The sequence below is a fragment of the Lutjanus erythropterus genome, chromosome 6, assembly GCF_056507025.1.
Source record: "Lutjanus erythropterus isolate fLutEry1 chromosome 6, fLutEry1.hap2, whole genome shotgun sequence".
In the NCBI taxonomy this organism is placed as follows: domain Eukaryota; kingdom Metazoa; phylum Chordata; class Actinopteri; order Lutjaniformes; family Lutjanidae; genus Lutjanus; species Lutjanus erythropterus.
In genome coordinates, this window is record NC_139322.1 from 39522732 (window position 1) to 39548567 (window position 25836).

A 25836-nucleotide genomic window follows, 5' to 3' on the forward strand; every position below is an offset into this window, starting at 1 on the left:
AGCTAACCACTAACTCACTTTAGCTCAGTTGGCCCTGGTGAACTGCTGTTAGCTCAGTTAGGAGTAACTCAGCATTGGGCTGCTGTGAGCTCGGCCCAGCAGGAACAACATGTTGGTTCTGTAGCCTATTCCCTGCCGTCAAACTGGTCTCTGTTTGTCTCGGAGGCTGTGTGGCGGGTGACGTCTGGTCAGGTTAATGGTAGCTGACCAATCAGAGCACACCGGGCATTGCAGGGAGGGAGATGCCCCCAAGTTGGCTGTTTTTACAAGAAATGTAAATATATGGAAGCAAATCCACCATCTGTTTCATGGAGATTTTAAGTGGTTCCTGTAAAACAAGCAGCTAAGGAGGGACTTGTCACAGACATTGATTGGAGGTTATTGGAGCCAAAAGTGTGGTGCTGTGCATCAGAAACAAGTAAAGCTATCTTTACATCAGGAAACTCTGTAAATGGCCTGTATTCCCTGTTGGTCTGAGAGGCTGTGCTCCGACTGTGAGGCTGGGAAGCTGCTGAGCTTGATTCTGTTGTTAACAGCAGCTAACTGCTAACAGCTATGGTTAGCTACTTTCGTCACAAGTAACCTAAAGCCATCTGTTCATCTGGAAAGCTACATACCAGAGTTGAAGCCAAACAGCCAGATGACAGCGAAAACCAGAAAATATTTTCTCCATAAAATTTCACCCAAATCAGTGAAAAAAGTAATAAAGTGGTGCTTTAGTGCAGTGAGGCCCACTCCCCAGAAACACTGCAGTCTGCTCTGGTAGGCAGATGTACTCTAATCCTCCATGCTCCACTGACTCATAAGCAAGAAAGTGTTTCACCGGACGCAAACTTGGTGTGCGCCCCCAAATACAGAATGAGTCATCAACAGTTTTTAATCTTTTTACAGGAAAAGACAAAATACAATGAAATACCATTAAAAATACCCAAGAATTTCTACAAAACAACTTTTTTTGGTCATTGTTGGGCCAGATACTGGTGTACTGGTGACATATAGTGCAATAAATACAGACTCTTACCAGTTGCTTTCACAATGACAAAATAATATTGAACCAAGGTCAATGTAGCAGCTTTTCATGGAGCTTTTAATCACCTCAAAGTTTTCTTTAGTTGATTTATTTTGCTCAGTTTTCATAGAGATCGCACAGTGCCATCAATATGATGCTAAGTGAAGCAGAAAACGTAAACCACCTCCAAGGTCAAGTATGACACTGACACTCACTTGTTGTATAGAATATTGAATATATAAATCTTTTTATTTACAGTTAATTAAATGGGCCTATCTGTAGCTATGGAGCAGCAGGTACATGCTGTGCACTCACAGTCTATAATTATGCATAATTATAGATAGCTGACATGACTTTTTTTCCTGGATAATAAAAATAAATTCTTTTATGTCCAGGGTTATTATGTTGTGCTCGGTGTAAGTGACTAGACTGTGGTTTTCTGGGTAATTACAGCAGTGGCATTATTACGAAAATTTAAATGTATCCAAACATGACAAAATGCACCATTTTCTCTCAGCTATGTAGAAAATGAATTATGTAGTTAGCAGATATTACTAATGCTCATCTAACTGCACAGACATAAAGTAGCAAAAGTAAAAGTACTCATGCAGAATGGCACATTTCAGAATAATATTGTATTATTGTATCATAATTATTGATGCATTAATGTCTTCATCACTTTAATGTCCAAGCTGGTGAAGGTGGAGCTCATTTTAACTACTTTATAGAGTATATTGTCTATATAATACCCTGTACCCTATGCCACTGGTTCCCAACCTTATTTCCTTGGAGCCCCCTTACTTGTATTTATGAAAAGCTGAACCAGCATTTCAGGATGGGGTTTATCTATAATGTACATCATAAGAAAATACACTAACAAGAACATTCATATATAGACATTGATCATTTATGTTGTTGTTTATTTCCCTTATTAATTATCTTTTTATGTCTTCATATGATGTTGCAGTAGTGCCAATCATTCCTTCTGTTTGGTGTTTCCACATGATTGGTGGATCAATGTCATGGTGCAACTCGCTTGGGTTGACCTGACTGTCACATCCAGAGGGGTATTCCATCAACGTGGACGAAGGAAAAGTCTGGCTAATTCAAGTGAGAGATCCGCTCCATGACTGTGGCTTAAAGCAATCCCTGCTCAGTAACCATGGTAACTGATACCACTGAACTAGCCTGCTCTGCGGCAGGCTAACTGTCAAGCTTAATTTAGCTGTGTGTTAAAGACAGTTACCTCGAGTGTGTCTTTGTGCTCACATCGCTTATGTCCGCCTAAATTCGTGTTTTAGGCCTTTTTCTCAATGACCAATGAATTTACATGTTTACTTTAGTTTCAAAGAATGTATTAATTAAACAAAAGTTAAGAAAATCATGTCTCACAAATTTTACTGTCTTCAAAAGCCAACAACAGCCTTTTAAAAGCTTAACATTTATAGCTTAATTAAATCTGGATGTGAATAAAAAAAACTTTGGATATAGAATAATTAAATTGGTTAGATATTCAAGAGCGCAGTCATTTATGCTTCTAGGGTTAAATACAAAAGTGCTAATATGCATCACAATGCTATGAACTTGGTAATTCCCTTAAGTAAAATCTCAGAGATGTGGACTTATAGAAAGTGTGGTTAAAGGGCTCAAAAAGTGCATTAGAGAGCCCTGGTGCACTTGGCAATTTGACAGTAGGACAGCCTGAAGCCCTCACAGACTTACTGGAAACATGCTCAAAGTCTGTTGAGTCTGTGAGAGTGGACAGTGGGACAGAGTTTATGTCTCTACTGCAGCTCTTTACCAAACACACAATAATTAGGCACATTTCTCAAAATAATGCTTCTTCAGTGGATTCATTTTCTGTGCATTCTGGGTAAAGAGTCTCAAGTGTGCAGAGTGAGCCACGGTTTCAAGCTGATCTGTTCACTCCATCAGACAAACTGAGTTTTGGACAGAGCTAATGGTTACTAGGGCATTGGACCAGGACTATTCAGTGAGTCAGTGAAATAACAGCAGAAAAAATAAGGAGATTTCCTAGAAGATCCTTTAAGGACTGTGTCCACTAAAGAGATTTTCCCAGCTGAAAACATCCGGGAGCACTTTGGAGGCACAGCTTTTTTTTTTTTTTTAGCTGAGGTACTCTGGTTGCTGTGATACAAAATATCTTATTTTCATATTGATATCGTGGCAGACCAGAGATGTCATCTGGCACAGACATGGACACTTCACACCATCAGTATTCATCTCTCCTCATTATTCCAGTTGTTCAGTTCTTGTACATGTTGGATGTGATGGTTGATCTATGTGGTATTTTTCCCAACCCTCCTCCACTGATTGGACAGCTGGGTAAAAACTGACAGTGACAAGCGCAGTTTTATCCAAAGTTGAACAATTTTTAAATGGTTAGGGTTCACCCCAAAATCAAAAAGACGTGGTGTGGTTGCAGAGTTTGGGAGATATCGGCCGTAGTTCTAAAGTTCTAAAGTTAGATCCAATGCTGAAAGAAAGTAGTTCCTACATGGAACTATTCACAACATGGTCTGTAGATTATCTTAACTAGGCCATAATATTTGGAAAGAGACAAAGGTTTGGAATTCTTCAAGTGTATTTTTGGTGCTTTGAGCACCACAAGTGCCATTTAGTCCCATTATATTGGAGAGAAGGCAGACATCTCTACAGCTGATATCTCCAAAACTCTGCAACTCACACTGACACAATCTAGATGGATAAATAGAACTAAAGGCCATTTGTATTTTTGGTTTTGGAGTGAACCATGCACTCAGTGCAGAACTGACGTTCAGCGCCTCGTCACACCATTCTGTATATACAGCACTCCCACTGCAAACAATCAGGAAAAAACACTTTGGTGAACACACACTTAGTCTGTAATACACTGAGCAAAAGAAACAATACAGTAAATATCTGCATCACCAAATGGATTTTTAATGCAGTGACCTGGATTCTAGTGTTCAACATCATATGAGACACAAAGGCTTCACATGTGAAACAAAAAAAATGAGTGAGTCATTTTAACTTGAAATTATTCATTTCAACAGCAGAATTCAGTCAAGTGACAAACACAATGATATCATATACACATATCATCATGACAACTCCTCTGCATTTTAAGAACATCTTGACTGGCTGAAAGGTGTGTAGCATTTTAGCCTTAAAATGAGTCAGTTGTTATTTCTGTGCAGTTGTCTAACAGTCTTAAATGCCTTGACTTCACCGGGTGGGGCTCTGTGACACCACACTTTACCTGCCTCTTTTTTGTTCAGAAGTTTTTAATTTGGTCATTTGTTTTTTTTGCCTCTATCATTTGTAAGTAGACTACTTAGGTTTTTTTTCTCTTCTTTTTCTGGTCAGTTTCTTGACCAGGAGTCTGCACAGGGTGTTTTATTTTGAAAATTTACTGGACTCTTGACAGAGAGCCAAAGTAACCCCTTCAAAGGACCACCATGGAACCTAACATCAGGAAAAATAGGAAATGTAGTCAATGGCAAAAGAGAAATTATTTCTGAGTGAACTGAATCACACATATGACGTTTGTCACTTTAATTAATTTTTTAAAAATTTTCAAGCCAAAAAAGTCAGTCTGTTTGAAGTATCAGACTGTGAGGATACTTAGAAAGACTGGACAGTCAGAGGTCGTGTAAGTGACATGACTCTCTCCCTCGAAAAGCTAACGTTAGCCACTGAAGCTACGATCCCTGTGTGTGTTTGTACCAGGATGTAGTCACACAACAGCAGGTCTTAATCTTTTCTCTCTTCACAGCCGATCAAAGGACCAGTAGTCTCTAAAACACTTCAAATAAAATAATGTTACAAGGGGCAGCGAGATTAGTGTTGATGACATATACTGTGTGAGATGAGAGATGTAGTTCACTGAGCGGTTTCACATACAGCTAAACTTTCTTGCCTTGTAAAAATGATCTTTTAAACTGACAAAAGCGTGATTCGTGGCCCAGTTCAAATGGAATCAAAAAGTCATTATCCCTCATCATAGACTACAGTTTAGGTCCCATGTGGCACAGTGGAGGGGTGTGACTTTGTCTCTCTCTGCCATTCCTGGGTCTGAATTCCTGCCCAGCTCAATCTGTTCTCAGTAGCTGGTAGCATCTTCCATCAAAACACACAGGGTTTGCATCTGGCACTTCTCTGAAACATGCTCCAATGCCTCCGGTGGAATCGCAAGAATTGTCTACAATGGCTGGAGTCAGTGCCAGTGGCTCTGGCGCCCGGTGAAATCAATCTTTGAGAAAAAGCTGTTCCTCCCACCTTCTCCAAGCAGGTGAACATCCTGGCTTACTGGCCTTGAGGTCCGAGCCAGTGTCTGAATGTGTGAGGAGTCCCTCTCTCAGGTGTCAGTACCTCAGTGGACAGGTTCACTGTGCGAGTCACTCTCTGGGTGTGTCCTCCTCCATATGATATGATGGTGGAGTGTGTGGGACATCTGGGCTGCTCGTGGCTCCTGGACAGCAGCCAGCATCCTGTCGGCTCACCAGGTCACATCCACATTCACCTCTGACAGACACTGGGCCAGGTGGCCGTCACAGTCCATCTGGGTGAACCTGGAGAGACAGGAACAAGGAGACCCACTGTTGGTACAGACACTCAGTGTGTGGCCAACACACACTTCTACATAATGATACATACACTCTGTTTATCAAAACTCACACACTTCATGAAAACTTAATGTTAAACAGGCATGGAAATCTCATTTAGACTAAATATCAACAACAGTCTGATCATCATTGAAGATTTCAGTGTTTGCTTCAATCTGTCCTGACAGAACTGGACTTCACATCAGGATAAAAACAAACTACATACTTTGGCATCTGAGAGCAAAAATCGAAACTAGGTAACTAAGTACAAATACTTTGTTACTTTGATCTGTGTTTCACTTGACTTTTCATTTTTCTAACGACTTTTACTTTCACTTTCTGCTCACTACATTTTCAAAACAGACTTTAGTTTAAATGCTTTTGAGTGGAATTATTGATTATTTTTATTTAGCATCATTGTGTGCCACCTCTCCAGCATCAGCACTGTTATAACCAGAAAAGACAATTTCTTGGTGTATCCATTAGTGCATATCAACCAAGACAGACTTAACAAGACAAAAACGATATAACATGACAAAAAAGAAGCAACAAGGTGACATAACAGACGTGAGACAAAAAAGACAACAGGGCACAAAAGATGAAACAAGACAGACAACAATGTATAAAACATAAGACAAAAAAAGACATAACAGGCGAACCAAAAATAAAAAATAAAAAACTAAATCACTAAAAACAATGTAAAGGACATAAAATGAAAAACAAGATAAATATGTAATGACAAAGAACATGTATTAGTCAAAGCAAAATAAAAAAAAAAAATAACGAGACAAAAAAGACGTAAAAACAGTAAAAACTACGTAAAAGACATACCAGACAAGAGGGAGACTTGACGTGGAGAAAAGGTGGCGTTCAGTTAGCTTTGCACAGATACAGGCAGTAGAAATATCTGAGCCTGTACTTTTTCATTTTTACTTGAGTAAATAAGTTGAATCACAGTCTGTTTTTTTAACACAAGTATCTGTACTTTTATGTAAAGAATGTGTGTACTTTTGACACCTCTAGTGATTTTAAAACTTGCTTCTAAACCAACCACCTGGCTTTTCAACTTCCTACCAGCAAACTTTATAAAGGTCACCTGACATTTCTGGGACCTGCTGGTCATGGTCCTGCTCATTATAGACACATATTTGATCAAATAACAGAAACTCAAAACTTAGTGTTTGGTTTGATCCTACCCTCTCCTTCAGTCAGCACATTAAAGAATCTGTAATCTTTCTATCATGTCCTCTCTTCTCTAGAACAACTTTCCTTTTGACAAAAGATGGTGTGACTTTGATGGGGCCTTTAAATCCAAACTTAAACCTCATCAGTACCTTAACTTTCACTTAGCTTCTTATCTTGTACCTGTCACCATTATCCTATGGTTCAGTCTCAGTCTCAGTTAAGCCTAATACTACAGTCCATGTTTGTCCTGCCAACAAGAATGCTTTCAATTTTGTGAAATCTACTGAATGTCTCTAATCTGCTGTTTGTTTGTGTCTTGCAAGCACAGCTGTGTACCTATCTCTCTCTCTCTCTCTCTCTTTCCCTAGTTTCTCTTCTCGTTCTCTCTTTTCACTTAGGCTTCTCTCTGCTGGACCATCGGCCGTTCTGGGCCCTCTTGCCCAGCTGTCAGTGCCTCGTTCCAGATGTTTTGTATCTGGATCTTTTCGTCGTCCTGGAGATTCAGCCCTTCCTCTTGTTCTTCTCTCTCCCTCCGTCTGTGCCTGTTCTTTCCTCTTCCCTGTGTGAACGGTGTGCTTGAGCTCTGCTCTTGTGTTTTTTGTGTAGTCGGTAGTCGTGTGGCACAGGTCTGTCTGGCAACATCTGACATTACTCAAAGTCCTCCTGGATCAATTCTTCAATCTTACAATCAATTTATAATTTTGTCATCATGATTGTCCATATTGTCATGTTAATACATTGATCTATTATGTACACACAACATCTACTGCATGTCTGTCTGTTCTGGGAGTCTTCTGGATGAGTCTTAACTGTGTTTAAGGTAGCTACAAGCTACCTGCTGCTAGAGCCATATAGAAAGTGCTGCCATAACGTTAACTAGTGATGATACTTTGATGCTCCTGCTGTCTGTAAAATCCACACCAGAGGGTAACTATTTCAGCTCAGGTGCGCTATTCTGAAATGAGGTTCCAAAATCTGCATTGTGATTTGGTCCAGTAGGAACTGGTCATACAGGAAATGATGCCGTATTGGCACCAGGATTCAGCGCCGATCCCTGATACTGACATTTAAGCCTGCAACTAACAATTATTTCATTATTGATGAATCTGTTAATTATTTTCTCAATGATTAATCGATGAGTGGTTTGGTCCATAAAATGTCAGAAAATGGTGAAAAATGTTGATCACTGTTCTCGAAAGCCTGAGGGGACGTCCACAAATGTCTTGTTACGTGAAAAACCCAAAGACATTCAGTTTACCGTCATAAGGGGAGTAAAGAAACCAGAAAATATTCATATTTGAGAAACTAACATCAAAGAATTGACACTTTTTATTAAAAAAATGAAACAAAATGATTAATCGATTAATTTAATAATAGATTAATAATCATTTGATTGATTAATGGTTGCAGCTCAACTTACATTACTGCATGTTCCCTTTACTCCTCTCTCTTTTTCCCCCCTCTGTCTCCCACCCTTAATAAAGAGCTTGGGTTCACTTGACGGAATTGAATAAACTGAATTAAGATTTGCTAATTAGTAATAAACATATATATAAAATAAACATAAAGTGCAGCTGAGGCTGATGGGAGCGTGTTTTGCAGGTATAAACCAAAGTACTGGACAAATTAAAATGTTGACCTGAATCCGATTGGTTACTGACATTTACAAAGTGATTCTTTACACTGCTTCATGTTGGAAAAACTCTTGTAATATGAAATAGGACACGCAAGTGTGCACATATGAGAGGAATATGAGTGGAGGGCTGAAAGAGAACTCAGGCCTCTTTTGTGTCCATTCGCACCGAGGTTATCATTGTTTGCACAGCTCTTGATTCTGCTTCAAGAGGTCAGACCAGGACTGGACCGACAGCAGCACAAAGAGACAACTGTTGACATACATCCTCGTCTGAATCACTACACTGCACCAAACTGACTGTCTGACCTTCTGGACGAGTCTTTGACTGTTGCATAAGGTGGTCACAATCAACTATCCACATAAGAGTGCTCTAATAAAAATATCTGCTGCATATACTGATATCTGCTTGCTGTCTTTCTATTCCAAATTCTACCGCAGTCAGTCAGTGCAGTGAGAGCAGAAAATGAATGGAAATAGATGGAAATGAAAGGCAGCTGGGCCTTGAGTCTGTGAAAAGTCAAACCCAGCATACTCACTTCTCTAAAATTGAGAAATTATAGAAATGAAAGAAAAAAATCTGTATTTTAGTCCACTTTTAGTTTAAACAAAAAAAGCTCTTACCCAGCAGGGAACACCAGCAGGCACATGGGGCAGCTCTGCAACGCTGCTCCTCCTCCTCCTGCTGCGTCTCCATCTCCAACGACACTCCTCTGCACCTCCTTCTCCTCTTTATCCTCCACCACCTCCTCTTTATTGTCATCCTTCTGCAAAGAACCCCTCCTGTCAGACACCCTCATTACTTCTCCTCCTTTCCTCTCCTCCTTTCTCCCTGCCGATGAGGCCGCTCCCTCCCAGCTGTGGAGGGAAGGTTGTAGTCTTTTGGTGAGGTCTTGGAGGGATGTTGTCTCACCATTACGACTCTGGCTGCTGTGAGAGGACGGATGTCTATCAGGGGGGTCTGGCACAGGTTTGGTCTGTACTGACAGGTCCTGCTGGGAGGAGTCGAGCCCAAGAGGATCTGGACTCGCTGAAGTCTGCGGAGAAGGTGGCGAGGGTTCAGGGAAGGGAGGAACCTCTTCACTGAGGTCACACCACCGCAGGTCTTCCAGCTTCAGTGCTGTGGGTCTCTGAAGAAACACAGAAAGGAAAAAAGATGCATGACCTTTCTATTATCCAAAAAGTTAGGCTCTTTTTTTACAAATTAAAAGGTAACTTATGTATTTCTCAAACTGGACCCCATTTTCTGTGTTTTTACTGTCATATTTGCTTTATTTGACCGTTTCATCTTTGCTTTCACCTAATAAGAGTTGTATTAAGTTCCTGACAATGAAAACATAATATTTTCCAATTTCACTGCCTAATAGGAAAAAGCTTTTGGATAACAAAGTAATGGGGGACTTCTATTGTGAGAATATATAGGAAGTAAAACGTTATACACCATTCAGAGTGTATCATAAATACACACCCTCAAGCAGCTGCAAACTCTGCTGTGCTGGACTGATGTGCCGACTCAAGTCAAGCAGCATGTGTATGAAAAATAAAAAAGAGGCACAGAAATGACTGATGAGGCAAAAATCCAAGGGGGTGTCATGGTTTTGTTTGTGTGTTTTTCCTTTTCTTTTCTTTTCTTTTCTTTTCTTTTCTTTTCTGGCTTTGTTGACAGGACAGCTGAGGATGTGAGAGGACAGCATCAGGGGAGGACACCAGAACTGAAGCCATGGCCCAGGAAAGAGTTTTGCTTGAGTCACTAAAGCCATTTGAAATACAGTGGGAAAGCCTCTAGATACCAGAATAATAGGGGACCTTTATTGTGAAGAAATTATAGGGAATACTGTGTATCCACCGTTTTACAGCCGCTCGACTTCAGCTCAGCTCGTGTGTGAGGAGGTGCTCAGTAACAAGCTTAAAATGAACAAAATGGACAAACATCTCCAAACAAAGCATTTTCACCACAGAAGTCTAAAGAACTTGCAAAATGGAAATAATGCTGAATGTAGACTGTGACAGAATAAACTGGAGCAACATGGGACCACATTCAGCACAGACATGGACATTAACCTGCAAGCAGAGCAGCTGCTGCTGTTGCTAACGTTAGCCACACTGTGTAGCAGGGTGGAAGCTTACGTCAGCTCTGGGTTGTTTACTTTCTTCAGTCTGAAAAGGTGAAGCATATAGTGAGTTGTTGTCATGTTCTGTAGGTTAATGTGTAATGTTCGTATTGCACAGCACAAAGTGACACACATTTCAGCAACAATTAAAATATGATTTGGTGATTGTAGACTGTGATTAATAGCTTCAAATGGTACACAGTATTTTTTCTGACCGTGTTCAATATTATCAATTAATAAATTGTGCTCTATTTTAACTGCTTTCTGAGTGTTTTCTTATCGTTCGACTAGTCAACTAGTCTAAATTAAAATTTGCATTTAAGTGAAACTAGCTGCCAGCAGCATCCCTGATAGACAGATTCAGGAACCCACACATTTCAAGAGACAGTGTTTTATCCGCAAGTAAGTCATGTGGTTTGGGTCTTGAGGTGAAAAAGTTTGGGAATCCCTGATAGACACATTTCACTAGAACGTCTTGTTGTGAGGTTCACTATATTCACTACATGAACTGTGTCACGAGGCACACTCGATGACATACCGCTGTAGATGGAGGTGGAAGGTCAGGAACCAGGTGGCGGTGCTGGTTCTCCAGGTCTGGCAGAGCAGACCTCAGTGTCAGTGCCCACAGATGCTCCACAGCAGGCAGCTGCTCTCTGTTCCACCACTCTGCTGCAGGAGCCACTGACCTGTAAAGCAGAGATTATATCCTGTCTGTTTCACACCAACACCACCACTGTCTGCTCTAATGAAACAAACCCTCATCCCTCAGCTGCTTTCTGAATGACAAATCAAGAGTCTACCAGCTTCCAGATGTATAAAACTAGATTTAATCTACGTTTTAATGAGGCTTTAATTTTAGCTTCTCTCATTTTTTAAATTATTTTGTATGCATTTTTAATCTGTCAATCAAATTATTTATGAAGCAGCTCTTTGATCCTCTGCTCTGCAGCTCAGCCTGTGTAAATAACAAAGCAAGAGAAAGAAAAATGTAGCTCTACCCTGTGAATATCAAAACAGTAAAACTAAAATGTACTTGCAGCTTTAGTAAAAAGTTGATTGTTTTAAATTAGAGCTGCAACAATGAATCGATTATTGATCGTCAACTATTTTGACAATCAAATAATCAGTTTGAAGTTTTTTTTTTCAGAAAAAAAGGCTAAATTCTCTGATTCCAGCTTCTTAATGTGATTTATTTTACGTCATCAACATTTTTCACCTTTTTCTGATATTTTCTAGAATAACATCTAATCATTTAATTGAGGAAATAACTGACAGATTAATCAACTATGAAAATAGTCAATAATTGCAGCCCTATTTTAAGCTGCAGTTGCATAATGTCTCTCAGAACACTTTGTCTGTGTTTTCTGCTCAACCACACGTTCTCTTACATTCTGAGTAATTCATTTAACATATGGCTGCTGCACATCTCAGTCCTCTCGTGTGTTTATACTGACCTCGACATCTCCCACATGCTCCTGTTTGTCTCCATTTCGAAGGAAATTCTCCGAAAAACTCTCAATTGATTTTTTTCCCATCTTGGACCTAGCAGTGCAGTTATTATAACTTTATTATTTAGCTACTAATACAACAGCCCCCCAACAAATCCTTCCTTTGTTTCAAAGCTCATAATGTTCCCTGTGCACTGAAAGTAAAAATCTCCTGTGAGCTCAGACAGTTTGACCTTTGTATTACAAAACAAATCACAAATTTATTGGTTTCCATTTTAAACATTAAAATTAGGTCACAGTCTAATTTGGTTGAGATCTACAAAATTGCAAGCAAAATCTGATTATTAAATACTATTTCAAGCAGTAGTTTTTACCTTTCTTTATCATTTTCTTTTCTTTTTAATGATTTCTTTTGACTTCATTTATTTTTCTTCAGTCCTGTAAACACAGTCTGAGCTTTCCTTGTCAGAAGAGGACCTTCTGAATGAGGGAAATTTAAAAAAACGGTTAAATCTGCTGGATCCTGCATCACAATTTTACCCGGACCTCTTGTGACAGCAAACCCCTGTCCAGAACCTATTTTATGATCCAGTGACTATTCGAGCAATGCGCACATTTATGTTGGTATTAGGATGTACACATTTCATTCGGCGAGCAACAATTCTGCAAACCTGCTTTTATACAATCAAAATGTCAAGGTTTTAAGTTTCTGGTTTGCTCTCTCGAGTTACAATCAAAAGGCACCATAGAGAACTAAAGTTTAGCTTTGTCACGAACATGCCGAATTTTCCAGTGTCACTAACTTGTTTGTAAAAGGTATTCAGTAATGTTCTGTCTGTCATGTTCTTCAGTTGATGCGCAAAAACATATTAAACTGTTGAGATTTTAATGGAGGTTCGTTCTGTCATGTGAAGTACTTGGCGTTTTCTCGCCGAGTATTTTTTTTTTTTGCTATGGTCACAATATAAAACGTGGAGCTGTGTAAAGTTCAGGTCAGGTTTGAACAGGGATGTTGTTAATGTCATTTCAGTCAGAAATGGACACAGTAACCAACACAGTGAACACACCCACCTCTCAGTCTCTGCTGTCCTGTCACTGTTGGACAACACTGTTGTAACCTGGTGACTGCTGCTCAGCGGTCCTCTGGGACATTTCTGCGGCTGCTGGTCTTCAACAAAGAATTTCTTTCGTTTAAGTTTAGACTTTGAATAATTTTCAGACATTTTATGAAGTTATTTTTCACAGCAGCTTCGAAACTTCGCGCTAGTGTGAACAACGGGAACTTCCTTATTCCTGAAACATACGTCACTTGATTCTAGCCAATCAGAAAAGGTCTTCTTCTTCTTCTCTCATCTATTTTTATGGAGAGAACTGTAGTCCCACTTTTTTGACCGTATGACAGTATTTACTCTTGTAAACTTAAAGATATTGTTTGTTCCCATGATAATCCAGTTGAATTCATTATTCTACATGCAATTTTGTTTAGTCACAAGCAGAAGTTTTGCAGATCACTTCTTAAAATTACACCTTTTTCTAATGGAGATAAATTCTATGTTAAAATCATTTACTCTGATTACCAACAACAACAACAACAACAACAATAAACTAATAAGCTTTTTTATTATGAAATGTTTTACTCTGATACCTCTATTATACATTTCTTTCTAATGTTCAAATTATTTATTTCTGTAATTTTATTTGTTTCTATAGTATATATTTGTATACATATGTTCTTTCTCTTTATTTTCTTATTATATCCATATTATGTTAAATATATACTTATTATTGGTATTTCATTTAAATGTGCTATGCTGTAACAACTTGCTTGTTTCTTGTTCTTGTCAATTAAAAAAGGTTTTCCTCTCATTTTTCTCTTTCTTCTTCTATTATACTTATTAGTTCTATATTATTCATCAATCTATGCAAAACATAATGTGAAAATGTGAACACAGATTGATAGATAAACTGAGCACCATCCTCACACACTCACTTTGTACTCTCATATGGAAACATCTTTGCAGCAGCAGTGGAAGAAGTCCTCGGGTCTTTTACTTAAAAGTAAAAGTACTAAAGTACTAGCATCAAAATATATGTAAAATAACAAAGCTAAAAGTATTTTTCAGAATAAGGTATATTTTATTATTGGATGCGTGAATAGACAGATCACTTTAATATTGCAGATGATAAGGCCTGGGTTCATTTTAATTACTTTATATAATGCTGGGTATCTTAATTTATGATAATATCATGATCTATTTGATCTATATGTTGTATTAACCCTCTATAGTACAGTGTTGCCTCTGGGTAATATACCCATTTATGTCACGCAATACATCCTCAATTATGCTGCAATACTTAAAAAAAGATGCAGGACCCTGAGGAAACTAATATCAGTGTTTCACTTTGTCACATGACTCTGGAGGTCATGTTTTTTTGTGGCCTTCCTCACATGGTTCAGCTCCATCATCTCTCATCATAAAAATGGTCTGAAAACATCTTTTTCTGTCAGTTTATAATTTGAAAAATAAATAAATAAATAGATTCACATTAATAGATGAGTCAAGTTTACTTTTTAATTGTTTAATGTACTACTACTACTGTATTTGATAATTAAGTCATGGAAAACCATTAAAATGTAAATATTGCCTTGAAGTAAGACTGTACCATTATGGATTATCACCATGACATGGTATTGGTATTATAGGCTGCTGCTCAACCAATATAAATGCAAGATGCATAATTACTTTATTTTATTTTAACCCAAAGGCAGTGCCACAAAGATGGCAGCAACACAACAAATGGTTGCAACATACTGAATGTCAGGAGAGACTCACACCAGGAAACACAAAACAAGCATTTAAATGTAACACAAATGATCAAACACTGACATGTGCAACTCTGTTTTCCAGTAAAACTCCAGCAGTGTTTGACAGACTAATAAAATAAGCCCGACCCTCAATCAGCATGAAGGTGAGTAAATAATGACTGAAATGTAATTTTTGTGTGAACTATATCTTTAATCCGTTCCACTGTTTTGTTTTGTTTTTTATCCTGGTGCAGTTAATGCTAACTGAAGCCAGGCTAAAACGAGCTGCACTGTGAGCGTGCATGGAGAACAGATACAGCTCAGAACAGCTGATTGTTGAAAAGAGGATAAGATGTCACAAAAATAAGAGAAAATGAGAGCGATCTTCTGTTCAGCAGTGAAACAAACCCTGCAGATTAAACTATGTGAAGAATATAAAGAGGTAATCATGAAAAAATGTCAATACTACCGCAATTAACAAAACAAAGGAGATGACTGGCAAAAAACCCACAGATAAAGTAAACATCAAGATAATGTGATCCCTGCATGTGTTGCCGTGTCCTAAAGATCACTTGTAGAGCGTCTGCTCCATGAACTGAGCTGTACTATGTTGCAAAAATGCAAAAAGTCATCAGAATCATTTTAGAAGATATACAAGTTCACTCAATATATTTTTGTCTTTGTGTCAGTGTGAACAAAATGACTGAATAACTTCAAAAGAACTTTGGCACTTTGAACATTTTTCTTAAATCATGAGCCAAGATCTCACCTTTCTACTTGAAGTGAATTATTCACATCAGTCACTCAGTTTATTAAACAACAAATTTATTACATTTTTTGAAATATTATGAAGTCAAAACTAAAACTTGACAGAATATATTCTTATTAGTTTATTTGTATTTTACTATAATATAATTTTGGTCTTCATAATGTATTTGTGTCACTGTTTTGCAAAGTGTCTCATTCATCTTCATGCCACTGTAAGCCTGTACAGTCTCTCACAGTCAGGCACTCCAGGGACCGTTTCACCAAGATGTTTGAGACTATTCTGTTCGACTAGCAGAGAAGGAGTTTTTGGAGACTGCAGGAACACACTGGAAATATACAGCAGCAAGGATATCATCAGCTGTTTTTCTTCACCTTTCTTTGTGTCTTGTACAATATATTTTTTAAACATTTTTTCCATATTAGATTTATATATTGTAAGACTCTTTGCTAAACTTTCCAAGTAAAATGTCCTTGTAACTAATGAGTTCCTCCATAAGACACATCTTTTCTGCTGGGGTAAACAGAGCTGAGTGGTTGGATGGGGTCATCTGGTTTTTGTTTGTTTTTTTTTTCATTCTGAAAAAGGTCTTTATTTACCCAGAATTCACTGTGCCATAGTCCTACTTACTGCCACTACTTACATGGTCATAAAATAAATTGCCTCATGCAACAGATGAATTTAGAGGTCTACCTGAAGTCTGACTACGGCTTAGATATGACAGACAGTCAAAGTTTGTCTTTGTGAAATCAGCCCCAGGTGACTTCAGCTAAAGTCTGTGAGGTTTCAGAGATCGAGGCTTTAAAGGGATAGTTCATCCAAAAATGTTTTCACAATTTTCATGTGAAATTCCTGCAGTGTTTTGTGGACTGAAAAACTAAACCTCTCCTTCAATTGGCATGAGGGTGAGTAGATAATGACTGAATTTTGATGTTTGGGTGGACTATCCTTTTAAGAGGGACGTTGGGATTGTGCCATGGTTACTTTTGCTCAGTATGAAGAAGCAGGGGGCAGCCTGGTTCTGCCCACAGTCAAAAAAACAGCCAACTTCTCTAAAGCTCGCTGATTAACACGCTATATCTTATGTGTACAATTTGTGGAACAGTTTCTTTCAAGTTATCGACTTTCTTCAAATGTTCCTGGCAAAATACAAACTGCAGCCCGTTATCATGCGCAGGGGGACAGTAAATGAATCTGCACACTCGTGGGGTGTGACTGAGCTGATGAAACCCACTGAAGTCGCCAAAGCAGATTCTTTAATATTAATCACTTCTAGTAAACAGTTCAGTTTATTTTATCTGCATCAAATAAACAGAAAAAACGCTGTTAGATGATAAATATTGGTTAATTGCTGTTTGCAGTCTCCCAGTATGAACAGAGTAAGTGGTGATCAGAGGATGTGAGGATGTGTGAGGCCCGCTCCCAGGCGACACACACAAAAACACACACACATAGAAAACTGTAGCATCTGCAAAGAATTTTCTGCTGTGGTTTGCAAAAAGGAGGAAGGACTCAGTTCACGGAAAACCAGTATCATTTTTAATAATTACACATATTTACAAAGATGCGATGAAGCAAAATTAAGCAGATCCAATCAGCATCATGTTAGAAAAAAACAACTGTGGACTAAGATCAAGATTCTGTTTCTTTGTCAATGTTTGATCGGCCTTCACTGTTCTGTGATGTGTTCAAGGACTCCAGTTCATCCGTTGGTCCCTCAAGAAAACCCAGTGTGCGAGTAGATCAACAGAACATGACGGCAATAGAACGCAGCCAATGAGACAAAGCTGGGGAGGAAGAGGCTTCCTCGAATGTTGGAGTGATTTCTATGATTTCTGGAGTGAGTGTGTGTGTGTGTGTGTGTGTTCATTGTAGTGGACTAATCGGTGACTGTGGAACTGCTTCATTATCTCTCCTCTCTCTATCTGCTTGTAAAGGCCCTACAGCTAATTGAGACCCTTTGACTCAGGATCAGCTAATTAATCCTATTACGTGGTTATCAAATTAACACGGGTCAGATTTCATCAAATAAGTCTCAGCCAATGGAGAGCTGCTCAGAAGCAGCGAGACGACGAGATCAACATGAAGCTCATTTCAGAGGCGAGGAGCTCTCGGTCGGTGACTTTAATCTGTGCTCCTAGTTGATATTCACAGATGTGCATGTGTTTGGTTTGATCCCGGCCTGTTAACAGCATGAGGCTCCTACACTGGGTTACAAATATGTTGCTTTCTGTGTATAAATGTGGCAGTGTATGTACTAGAAACAGCCTAAAACTTCACTGATGGCTTTTTATTGTTGTTGTACATGCTCTTTACCAGCGGCTGGGGAGGTGAAACAGACGGTCCGGGAACCCTGGATGGATCAGAACAGTGCAGAAACAAGCGAACAGCTCCAAACCACTGATGTCAGAGAGCTGACTGACCACCATGTGTCAGACAGGCTTTACACTGAGCAACTGCAGCTGTGAAGCAGTATCTTGTATTGTATATTTGACCTATATTATCCTATATTGGTTCCACTGCTGTTTTAAGTCATAGTAATTTCTATGTATTAAAGTCTGTATAAAGCAACAATAAATGTGTGTTCTGAGAAACATGTCTTATTAAGCACCCAGCCAAATTTGAATGATTAAGAAAAAAACATGAAGTATGTAAAATGAGCAGTTGTCTCTGCTCTGAAACACTGGGGGCGTGTCCACTTCACTGTCTTAGAGTCAAACACCGCTACGACCTGAAAACAAGCTGAAACATGGACGCTCTGTGTAGCAGCTTTATTGGACATGTCCAAACATGTTTGAGCCACCAGAGCCAGAGGACGGTGACAGGATGGTAGTTTTTTTTTTCTTCTGTGTTGGGTTGTTGGAACTGAAGTGAGCTGAAGTGAACTGCTGGACTGATTTGGACTGAGCTGAAGATACGTTCATAACCAACCGTTAGGGAGAGGTAGGCGGCGTCGTTCGTGTGTCTGTTCATAGGGCTTATATACTGTTTGGGGGACCGTGGCTCCGACACGTCTCCGAGACATTTTTCAGGTTCGCCCAAAAAATCCTGAACACAGAAATCCTGAACAACAGTTTAACAGTCTAACTCCACAGTTCAGTACTACATAGTTCTCAGTCTTTCCATGTTTTGTTCTAACATGTATGATGTGTTTAGAAGAAAAAATACCTTCTTCCTTTACACAGACTTTAAATTCCCATTGAATTTTAGTGTTTCACTGCACTACTGTTATTTTGAACAGTAAAGTCTATTGTTAAACTGTAAAACATCGTCCCTCCATTACATATCTTCATCACAAGTATTTAATAACCACATTTGAGGGATTATTGAAAAAAAATGTCTATACTCTGCATATATGAAAGAATATATATAAAGAATATCTGACAACACAGAAAATTTTCAGTCCCTAATATTGGTATCAGAGCCCCAAACCACGATCGGGTCGGGTTTTAGTTGCAGTACCAATGCCTAAATAGGATCTTTGTTTGCCAACACCTCAGTTTGAGGAATATAAGCAAGTTTGAACACTTTTTTAAATTAAACAGAACGGCTCAATGCGTCAGTGTCACATAACAAAACCTTTTAAAAGTCTAAATGTGCAAATTAAATATTGCCTCAAGTTGGAAAAAGTTTCCTGATTTAGATGAAGTCATATGTGACTAAATTAAAAAGAAAAACACAAGCAAGAATCAGATGCTGACGTTTGGTATTTGACAGTTTTCAGTAGTCAGTGCTATGAATACATTTAGGATGACACTCAAACAGTACTGAGCTTTGTTAACCAGCTCTGTTCCTGATACTGAAGGGCCGACACAGGGCTGGATTATACTCCTGGACTGACATGAACAGGGACAGCTTCAGACACCACGGATTCCTAATTGTTTTGGTAATACTGCTGTCTCAGTCTGCTTGAAAGACGCCCCACACCTGTGCAGCAGATCGGATGCTGTTGTAACTGCATGGACAGGTCTATGGACAAGTCTGCATGGTCACAACAGAGCACAAACATACCCCCTTCTTTTGACGAAATTTACACCGAGGTGGACATCAACAGACCCTCGCACACTCATGGATGCATAGTGTAATTCCAGCTACAGTCCAAAGGGACAGGTATGAAATTTACATCATGTGACCACAAGGATGCAGAAAGAAACATTTGGCAGTGTTATTGCACTTTTTTTTCTGGACTGAGGGTCGTTTACTTGGCTACTTCAATACACGTGAAATGTGAAAGCTGTTTTTAAATCCAGGCCAATGTGACGACCTGTCCTCCACACCAACTGTGAAATCTGTCCATGTAACACTTTAAGTCATGAAGTATTTAGCTGAATGGGTCACAGAGAAAATCAATCAACAGAAAGAAATGTTTGAAGCACCAGCATTAAAAATCAGTGGAGACGCATCGTACTGATGTCCACGAGCAAATGAAACAGAGCTGCAATGAGTTGATGATTAATTGATTAGTTGTCAGCTATTGAATTAATCAAAACCTAATTTGTTTTGAGTCAATTTTTAAGAAAAAATCTGACTATTTCAGCTTCTCAAATGTGAATATTTTCTATTTTTTACTCCTCTTTGACAGTAAACTGAATATCTTTGGGTTGTGGACAAAACAAGACATTTTAGGGTGAACATTTTTTAGCATTTTCTGGACCAATCAACTCATCGATTAATCAATAAAATGATTACAGATTCATTGGTAATGCAAATAACCAATTGTTGCAGCCCTAAAACATATGACTGAAGTGAAACACGGTGCTTTGGAAGGATTCCTGTGTGTAAAATGATGATGACCTGGAAACTAAACTGCGTATCTGCTCTGTGATTTACGTGTCCTCTGCTTGAACGGTTGTGTTAGAGGCTAAAGGAGCATTTCCACTGGATCTCGGGACATTTTATTCCTTTAAGAAACGAAACATTAACAATAAATTATAATAGTTTAACGCTATTTTTTTCATTTTGTCATTTCATTTTGGAGTTTTAAAAGCACAGGAGCAGTCTAACACGTGAAGTTGCTCTGAGCTGCAGTTGCACCATGTAAAGCCAGCCTCGCCACGGAGATGGAAACACACAATGAGCCCAAAATGGAAATGGAGACACGTTTCCACAAGACAGCACAACCAACCGGTCACATGATCTTTTCGACCGGCTGCAGATGGTCACGCAGTGGCAGCTGGTGTGGAAGAATCTGAGCTCGCCAGCAAGCCTGTACAACACACTGTGGAGGCCGGAGCCAATGAACTGCTTTGTTTTTCAGCTCGAGTCCTGATATAATGTGTTTCTAAAGCTGCCAGACTGTGATTGGCAGAGAGGGTACCCATGGCCTTTATACACCTTTATGCTGGGCTTTGTCGCTAACACAGGATTGTATGGATGCTGTCTGCTGCGCAACACCCATCTGTGACATGTCTGAATGATAATGTGGTGAGAAGGACGCGCTATTAAGAATCTATACACCGAGCTTTACCCTTGAGCTTTATGTCTCTTTGCGCCACCAGTCGTCATTTCTGACGTAGGCTCAGAAGCTACTCTTGTGAATCTTTAGAGCAGTCATAAATACTCTGACCTGCACTGATTCTCTGGATTGATTCATTAAAAATAAAAAGATTCAGTCGCCTATCAGGACTGATGCAAGCTACTGTGCTCCAAAAATATCGATTCCCCTTAAAAATTTGAACGGTTCAGACCAACCCCGGCAGTAGCCACGGATTCAACTGGTCATGACGGGTGAAGAAATGTTCAATAAGAGATAAGTGCAATCAGAGACATGGTAATTAATACGATCTTTGAGGCACTTCTTAAATAAAAAGTCATCTCCCAAGTTAGTTTTTTCCCCCCATTGTTCAAGAAAATCATAAAAGATCATAACAAAAAGAAAAAGTTTGTGGTTACGGATGAAAATGTGCCACTTGCATCAATAAAAAGGCATCGTCAATTTTGGATTCACTACCTACATTATAATACACAATAATAACTTATTTTTTTCCTTTGTCATTGTACATTCTTGTTTCGTGTGAGGCGTCGCCCCCCCTACAAGATAGAAAAAAGAAATTAACAAAAAATAAAAACAAAAAAAAAGTGCACGTAAAATCTCAAGTTCTTCAGCAGAACTGTCATATTCATCCAGGGACGTGAGACGGGTTGACGTGTTCATGATGGCAGGCACAGAATGAAACAGCTCTCTGTTCAAATGACAAAGCTGCTCGTGCTTTGACACGAGGATGGACATTCTGAGGGGAAGAAAGGAACGAAGCCGAAGGAGAGAAAGAAAAGAAAAAAAGGGGAAGACAACGAAACGACAGGGAATGTTCTTGAAGTCCAGTGTCTTTGTTTTCCTTGTGGATACCGAGAAAGACGAGTTTGGTACCCCAACAAAACAATCTGAATCGTCCAGGAAGGAAACTCTCCCGTCCTCATGTTTGCTTTGCCTTGTTGACAGGTCCAGAGGGTGAGTTCGTCCTCCCTGTTGTCCTTTACTCTTCCTCCTCCTCCTCCTCCTCCTCCTCCTCCTCCTCGCCTTTCAGAATTGGCTTGCGAGTGGTTTTTTGGCTGAGACGGCAGCTTGGACAAACAGTAGGTGGGCGAAGGAGGAAGCCGGTCTCTCCTTCATACAGACTCTTCTGTGGATAGCAGCAGGGGGTTGATGTATTCAAATCCCTCAAACTCTGACTGGTCTATTCTCTTGATGACGTCCCTGAGGAGAGACAGACAGAGAGAAGAATTAGAGGTGTTGTTTCATCACAAAACCAGAGAACAATGCTCATCCTCTGCAAACCTGGGTCAAGTTCTCAACAAAAGCAGGGACAGACAGTGTCACTCCTCCTTAACGGGATGATTTTGAATCATAAGGACACAACAACTGGTTATTGATGCACCAATCAAACTTCTCTGTCCTGACAGAGATTACAATATCTTGACCCAGACTAATGAAATATTGTGCTCATCATATTGAGTCTGGAAAAAAGTCAACAGAGGTGGGAAGTAACTAAGTACTTATTGTAGTTACTGTACTTTACTTAAATAACCAATTTTTCTGACAGCTTGACAATTTTAATACGAATATCTGCTCCTTACATTTTCAAAAGAGGTGCGTTACTTTAGTTTTAATGCATTTGAGAGGATTATTATTTATATTTTGCATCATTCTGGGCCGTCTTCCCAACATCAAGACTGATTTCAGCCGAGACAGAGGAGACAATAACACATAGAAAAGACGATTCTTTGGTGTGTCCATCAGTGCACACAAGAGACAGATGTAACAAAAAAGATGACATAAAAGATGTAAAGATTGAAAACAACGTACAAGATGTAGCAAGACAGAGAAGATGAAAAAGACGTAACAAGATGAAAAATGGGGTAAAAGACTAGAGCTGAAAGTGAAATAGTTGTAACAGTTCAGTTCAGAGTCTTTTTTTGTGTCTTTTTGCCTTTTTTCTGTACTTCTACTTGAGTAAAGACCGTGTGTACTTTTACCACCTCTGGATTTAAACCAGTAACTTTGTGGTTACATTTTAAACAGACTCGCAGTCAGATTTTCTTGGAGACTGCACCGTGGTGTCAATAAAAGAACTGATTCTAGAAACAAATATTATTTCTAACAGGGCCGGAGCACCGATTTGTCTGAAGGGATTGAGATTGCTAGGATTATTATTACTTTTATTTGTCCAAATGAATCACATTTTTGTGAGTCTAAACATGCATTCAACAAAGCAGCTCTCACAGTTTCACCTCAGTGTACAAAAATTATTAAGCAGATGAATCCTGTCCAGACTTACAAAAATAGTTTCCTGGGGTCATACCCTAAACCCAATTTTACTTTTTTACAAACTCCTCCTAGAGAATTAATTGGTTCAGTGTAGTCTGAAGACCTTGGTGATGAAGGTTTATCACAACTTTGAGTTTCAGGTGTTGTGGTGTTGAATTTTGATGCTTCATCATGAAACAGGAAATTGTTTAAATTGCCAAGTCTAAAACTACACTTGTGCGTACATGTGATTAAGAGTCATGGCCTGAAGACATTTACATGCCAATATTCAGTCATAATGCCACCTACTGGCAAAAGGAAGTGACATGTTTTATACTTTGGTGTGATCTTCCTTGCAGGTTGAGCAGATCCTATTCAAATGTGGTCACAAAAGCCTTAACACCTTGATGATGCTTTATTGTGAAGATTGAGAGTTTTCATCGAACGGGCTTCCTATGGCAGCACCGCTAATTTCGACGTATTGCCACGAAACAGGAAGTTGTCGTAACTTGAGTGTACGTGGTGGAATCTGCCCCAGATAGGAGTCCCAGCCTGAGGACATGAAGATCATCATTTCATCTACATCTACACTTGATATACTTGAGGTGCTCTGGTAGCTGAGTTGGTAGAACGTGCACCCAGTGTACTGAGACTGAGTCCTCTGCAGCAGTCTGGGTGTCATCCCCTCTTTCTGTTGGTTGCAGTTGGTTCTCGTATATTTTTAGTTCCTCACTGCCTTTTAAAATAATTACAATTAAAAAGCATGTAGTTTCTACATGGCTTAAAATATACATTTCAAAGAAAAATCTCTGACGTTGTTGGTACCTGCTGCTGCTGTTCTGCTACGATCATGCATCAGCTGGAAGCCATCTGATGGCTTGGTGTTTCTCTCTTAGTTTCTTTAGAATAAATCCTTTAAAACCCTGTAAAATGGCATCACTTAGTACATGATGTCAAGTGAGACAGAAAGAACATGGTGTAGACTAATCAGTGGAGGAACTCGAGCTGCGTCTTTGTTTCCTGAGTATGCTGCTTCCATTAACAAAGACATAATCACAGGTAAATGGAGCAGAACCCCATAACTAGTGGGCTCAGAGTGGCTGGGTAAAAATAAATGTACTCCCTTAGCAACACTGCTGGCTTCTTCTCCTGCAGCAACAGGCTGTTTACTCATCTCTGTGTGTGTGTGTGTGTGTGTGTGTGTGTGTGTGTGTGTGTGTGTGTGTGTGTGCATGTGTGGTGTGATGGTGAGATGAGGAACTGAAGCCCAAAAAGGAGGCCTCTCACTGGGAAAGGCTGAGAGGTTTTCTCCCTTCAGACACTAAGCAGAGGGCTTTGAAGTTAAAACAATAGGTGCGTTCACTGGACTTCCCCCTGGTGTACCAGGTGGGTGGGGGTCTTACTTTAGGGGCCACCGGCAGTGTGGAACAGGTTGCAGATCCCACCCACATAGAGTGCAAGGACAAGTGAATGAAATGCTACAGTGTCTTTGTTTCAGCGTGCCGACCAGAATACTGATGAAGCAAATATTTTTCCTCCATCTGATCTCCTGTGAAGTACTCTCACTGTAGGAGTAGGTCAACCACCAATACAACAATTAGATTTAGAAAATGGTGTTTTTCTATTTTGGAGTTTGAGAGAGAACACAGAGGCAGAGAGAAAAGACCACAGAGAGGGAACGCACAAAAGAGAGGGGAGAAGGTTTGGGAGTTGACCAAAACAAACAGTGTGCTCAACCAACGTAAATGTTGCCCTTTTTTCCAGGCTTGGACGACTTGAAAGCATTACCAGATGCAGACTGAAGAGGAGAGAAGGAGGACGGGACAGAGGAGGAGGAGGAGGAGGAGGAGGAGGAGGAGGAGTGAAGTGGGAGAGACAGAACAAGAGTAAGACAGAAAAGACTGAGGATATCTGAGTGTTTTTATTACTAACAGTTGGCACGGATATTCAACTGAGACATCAAATAATTTCAAATATTTAAAATGTCAATGGTCCAAGGTATCTATTACTACCTCTAGTGTGACCGGCTTTAGTCATACACTCCAACAAACAACTGGCTGTGTGGCTGGGAAGCCAATGAGGGATCTCCTCCTTAGTGCTGTCCTACTGACTCCATCTGGGAGGACAGGTCTAATCGGTGTCAAGGTGCATGGGGAGCTGGGCCTTCCAAAAGAATTTGAAAAAAGGACAGAACCGTGTTGCTCATCATTATGTGGTCGTAATCTGAACAAGATGAACATTGGATTTTGTGGGGCAGCAGATTGTTACATTTAACATTGGTGAAACCATAGACCTGCAACGATTGATTATTAAATGAATTGGCAACTATTTTGATTATCGATTCATAGGTTTGAGGGTTTTTTTTTAAAGAAAAAATAGTCAAAATTCTCTGAGCTTCTTAAATATAAATATTTTCTGGTTTCTTCTGTCCTCTTTGACTGAATATTTTTGAGTTGTGCGCAAAAGAAGACATTTGAGAACATTGTCTTGGGCTTCAGAAAATGCCGATCAACATTTTTCACAATTT

At 39.4% G+C, this 25836-nt stretch overlaps 2 protein-coding genes across 2 annotated transcripts in view; both read right to left on the minus strand.

Moving 5' to 3' along the window:
- Positions 1-4910: 4910 nt before the first annotated feature.
- Positions 4911-13264, minus strand: LOC146325716 (uncharacterized). The gene is made up of 4 exons (XM_084720075.1): positions 13065-13264; positions 11084-11231; positions 9059-9564; positions 4911-5583 (listed from the first exon to the last, which is right to left on the minus strand). Exons 1-4 carry the CDS (start codon positions 13214-13216, stop codon positions 5511-5513), a joined length of 879 nt encoding a protein of 292 aa, XP_084576201.1. The 5' UTR covers positions 13217-13264; the 3' UTR covers positions 4911-5510.
- Positions 13265-21020: 7756 nt separating this feature from the next.
- prkcz (protein kinase C, zeta) overlaps positions 21021-25836 on the minus strand; it is a 180103-nt gene continuing 175287 nt past the window's right edge. The window contains exon 18 of the mRNA XM_084721862.1: positions 21021-22259. Coding sequence (XP_084577988.1) covers positions 22172-22259 — 88 coding nt within the window. The 3' untranslated portion in view covers positions 21021-22171. The remainder of the gene's footprint in view (positions 22260-25836) is intronic.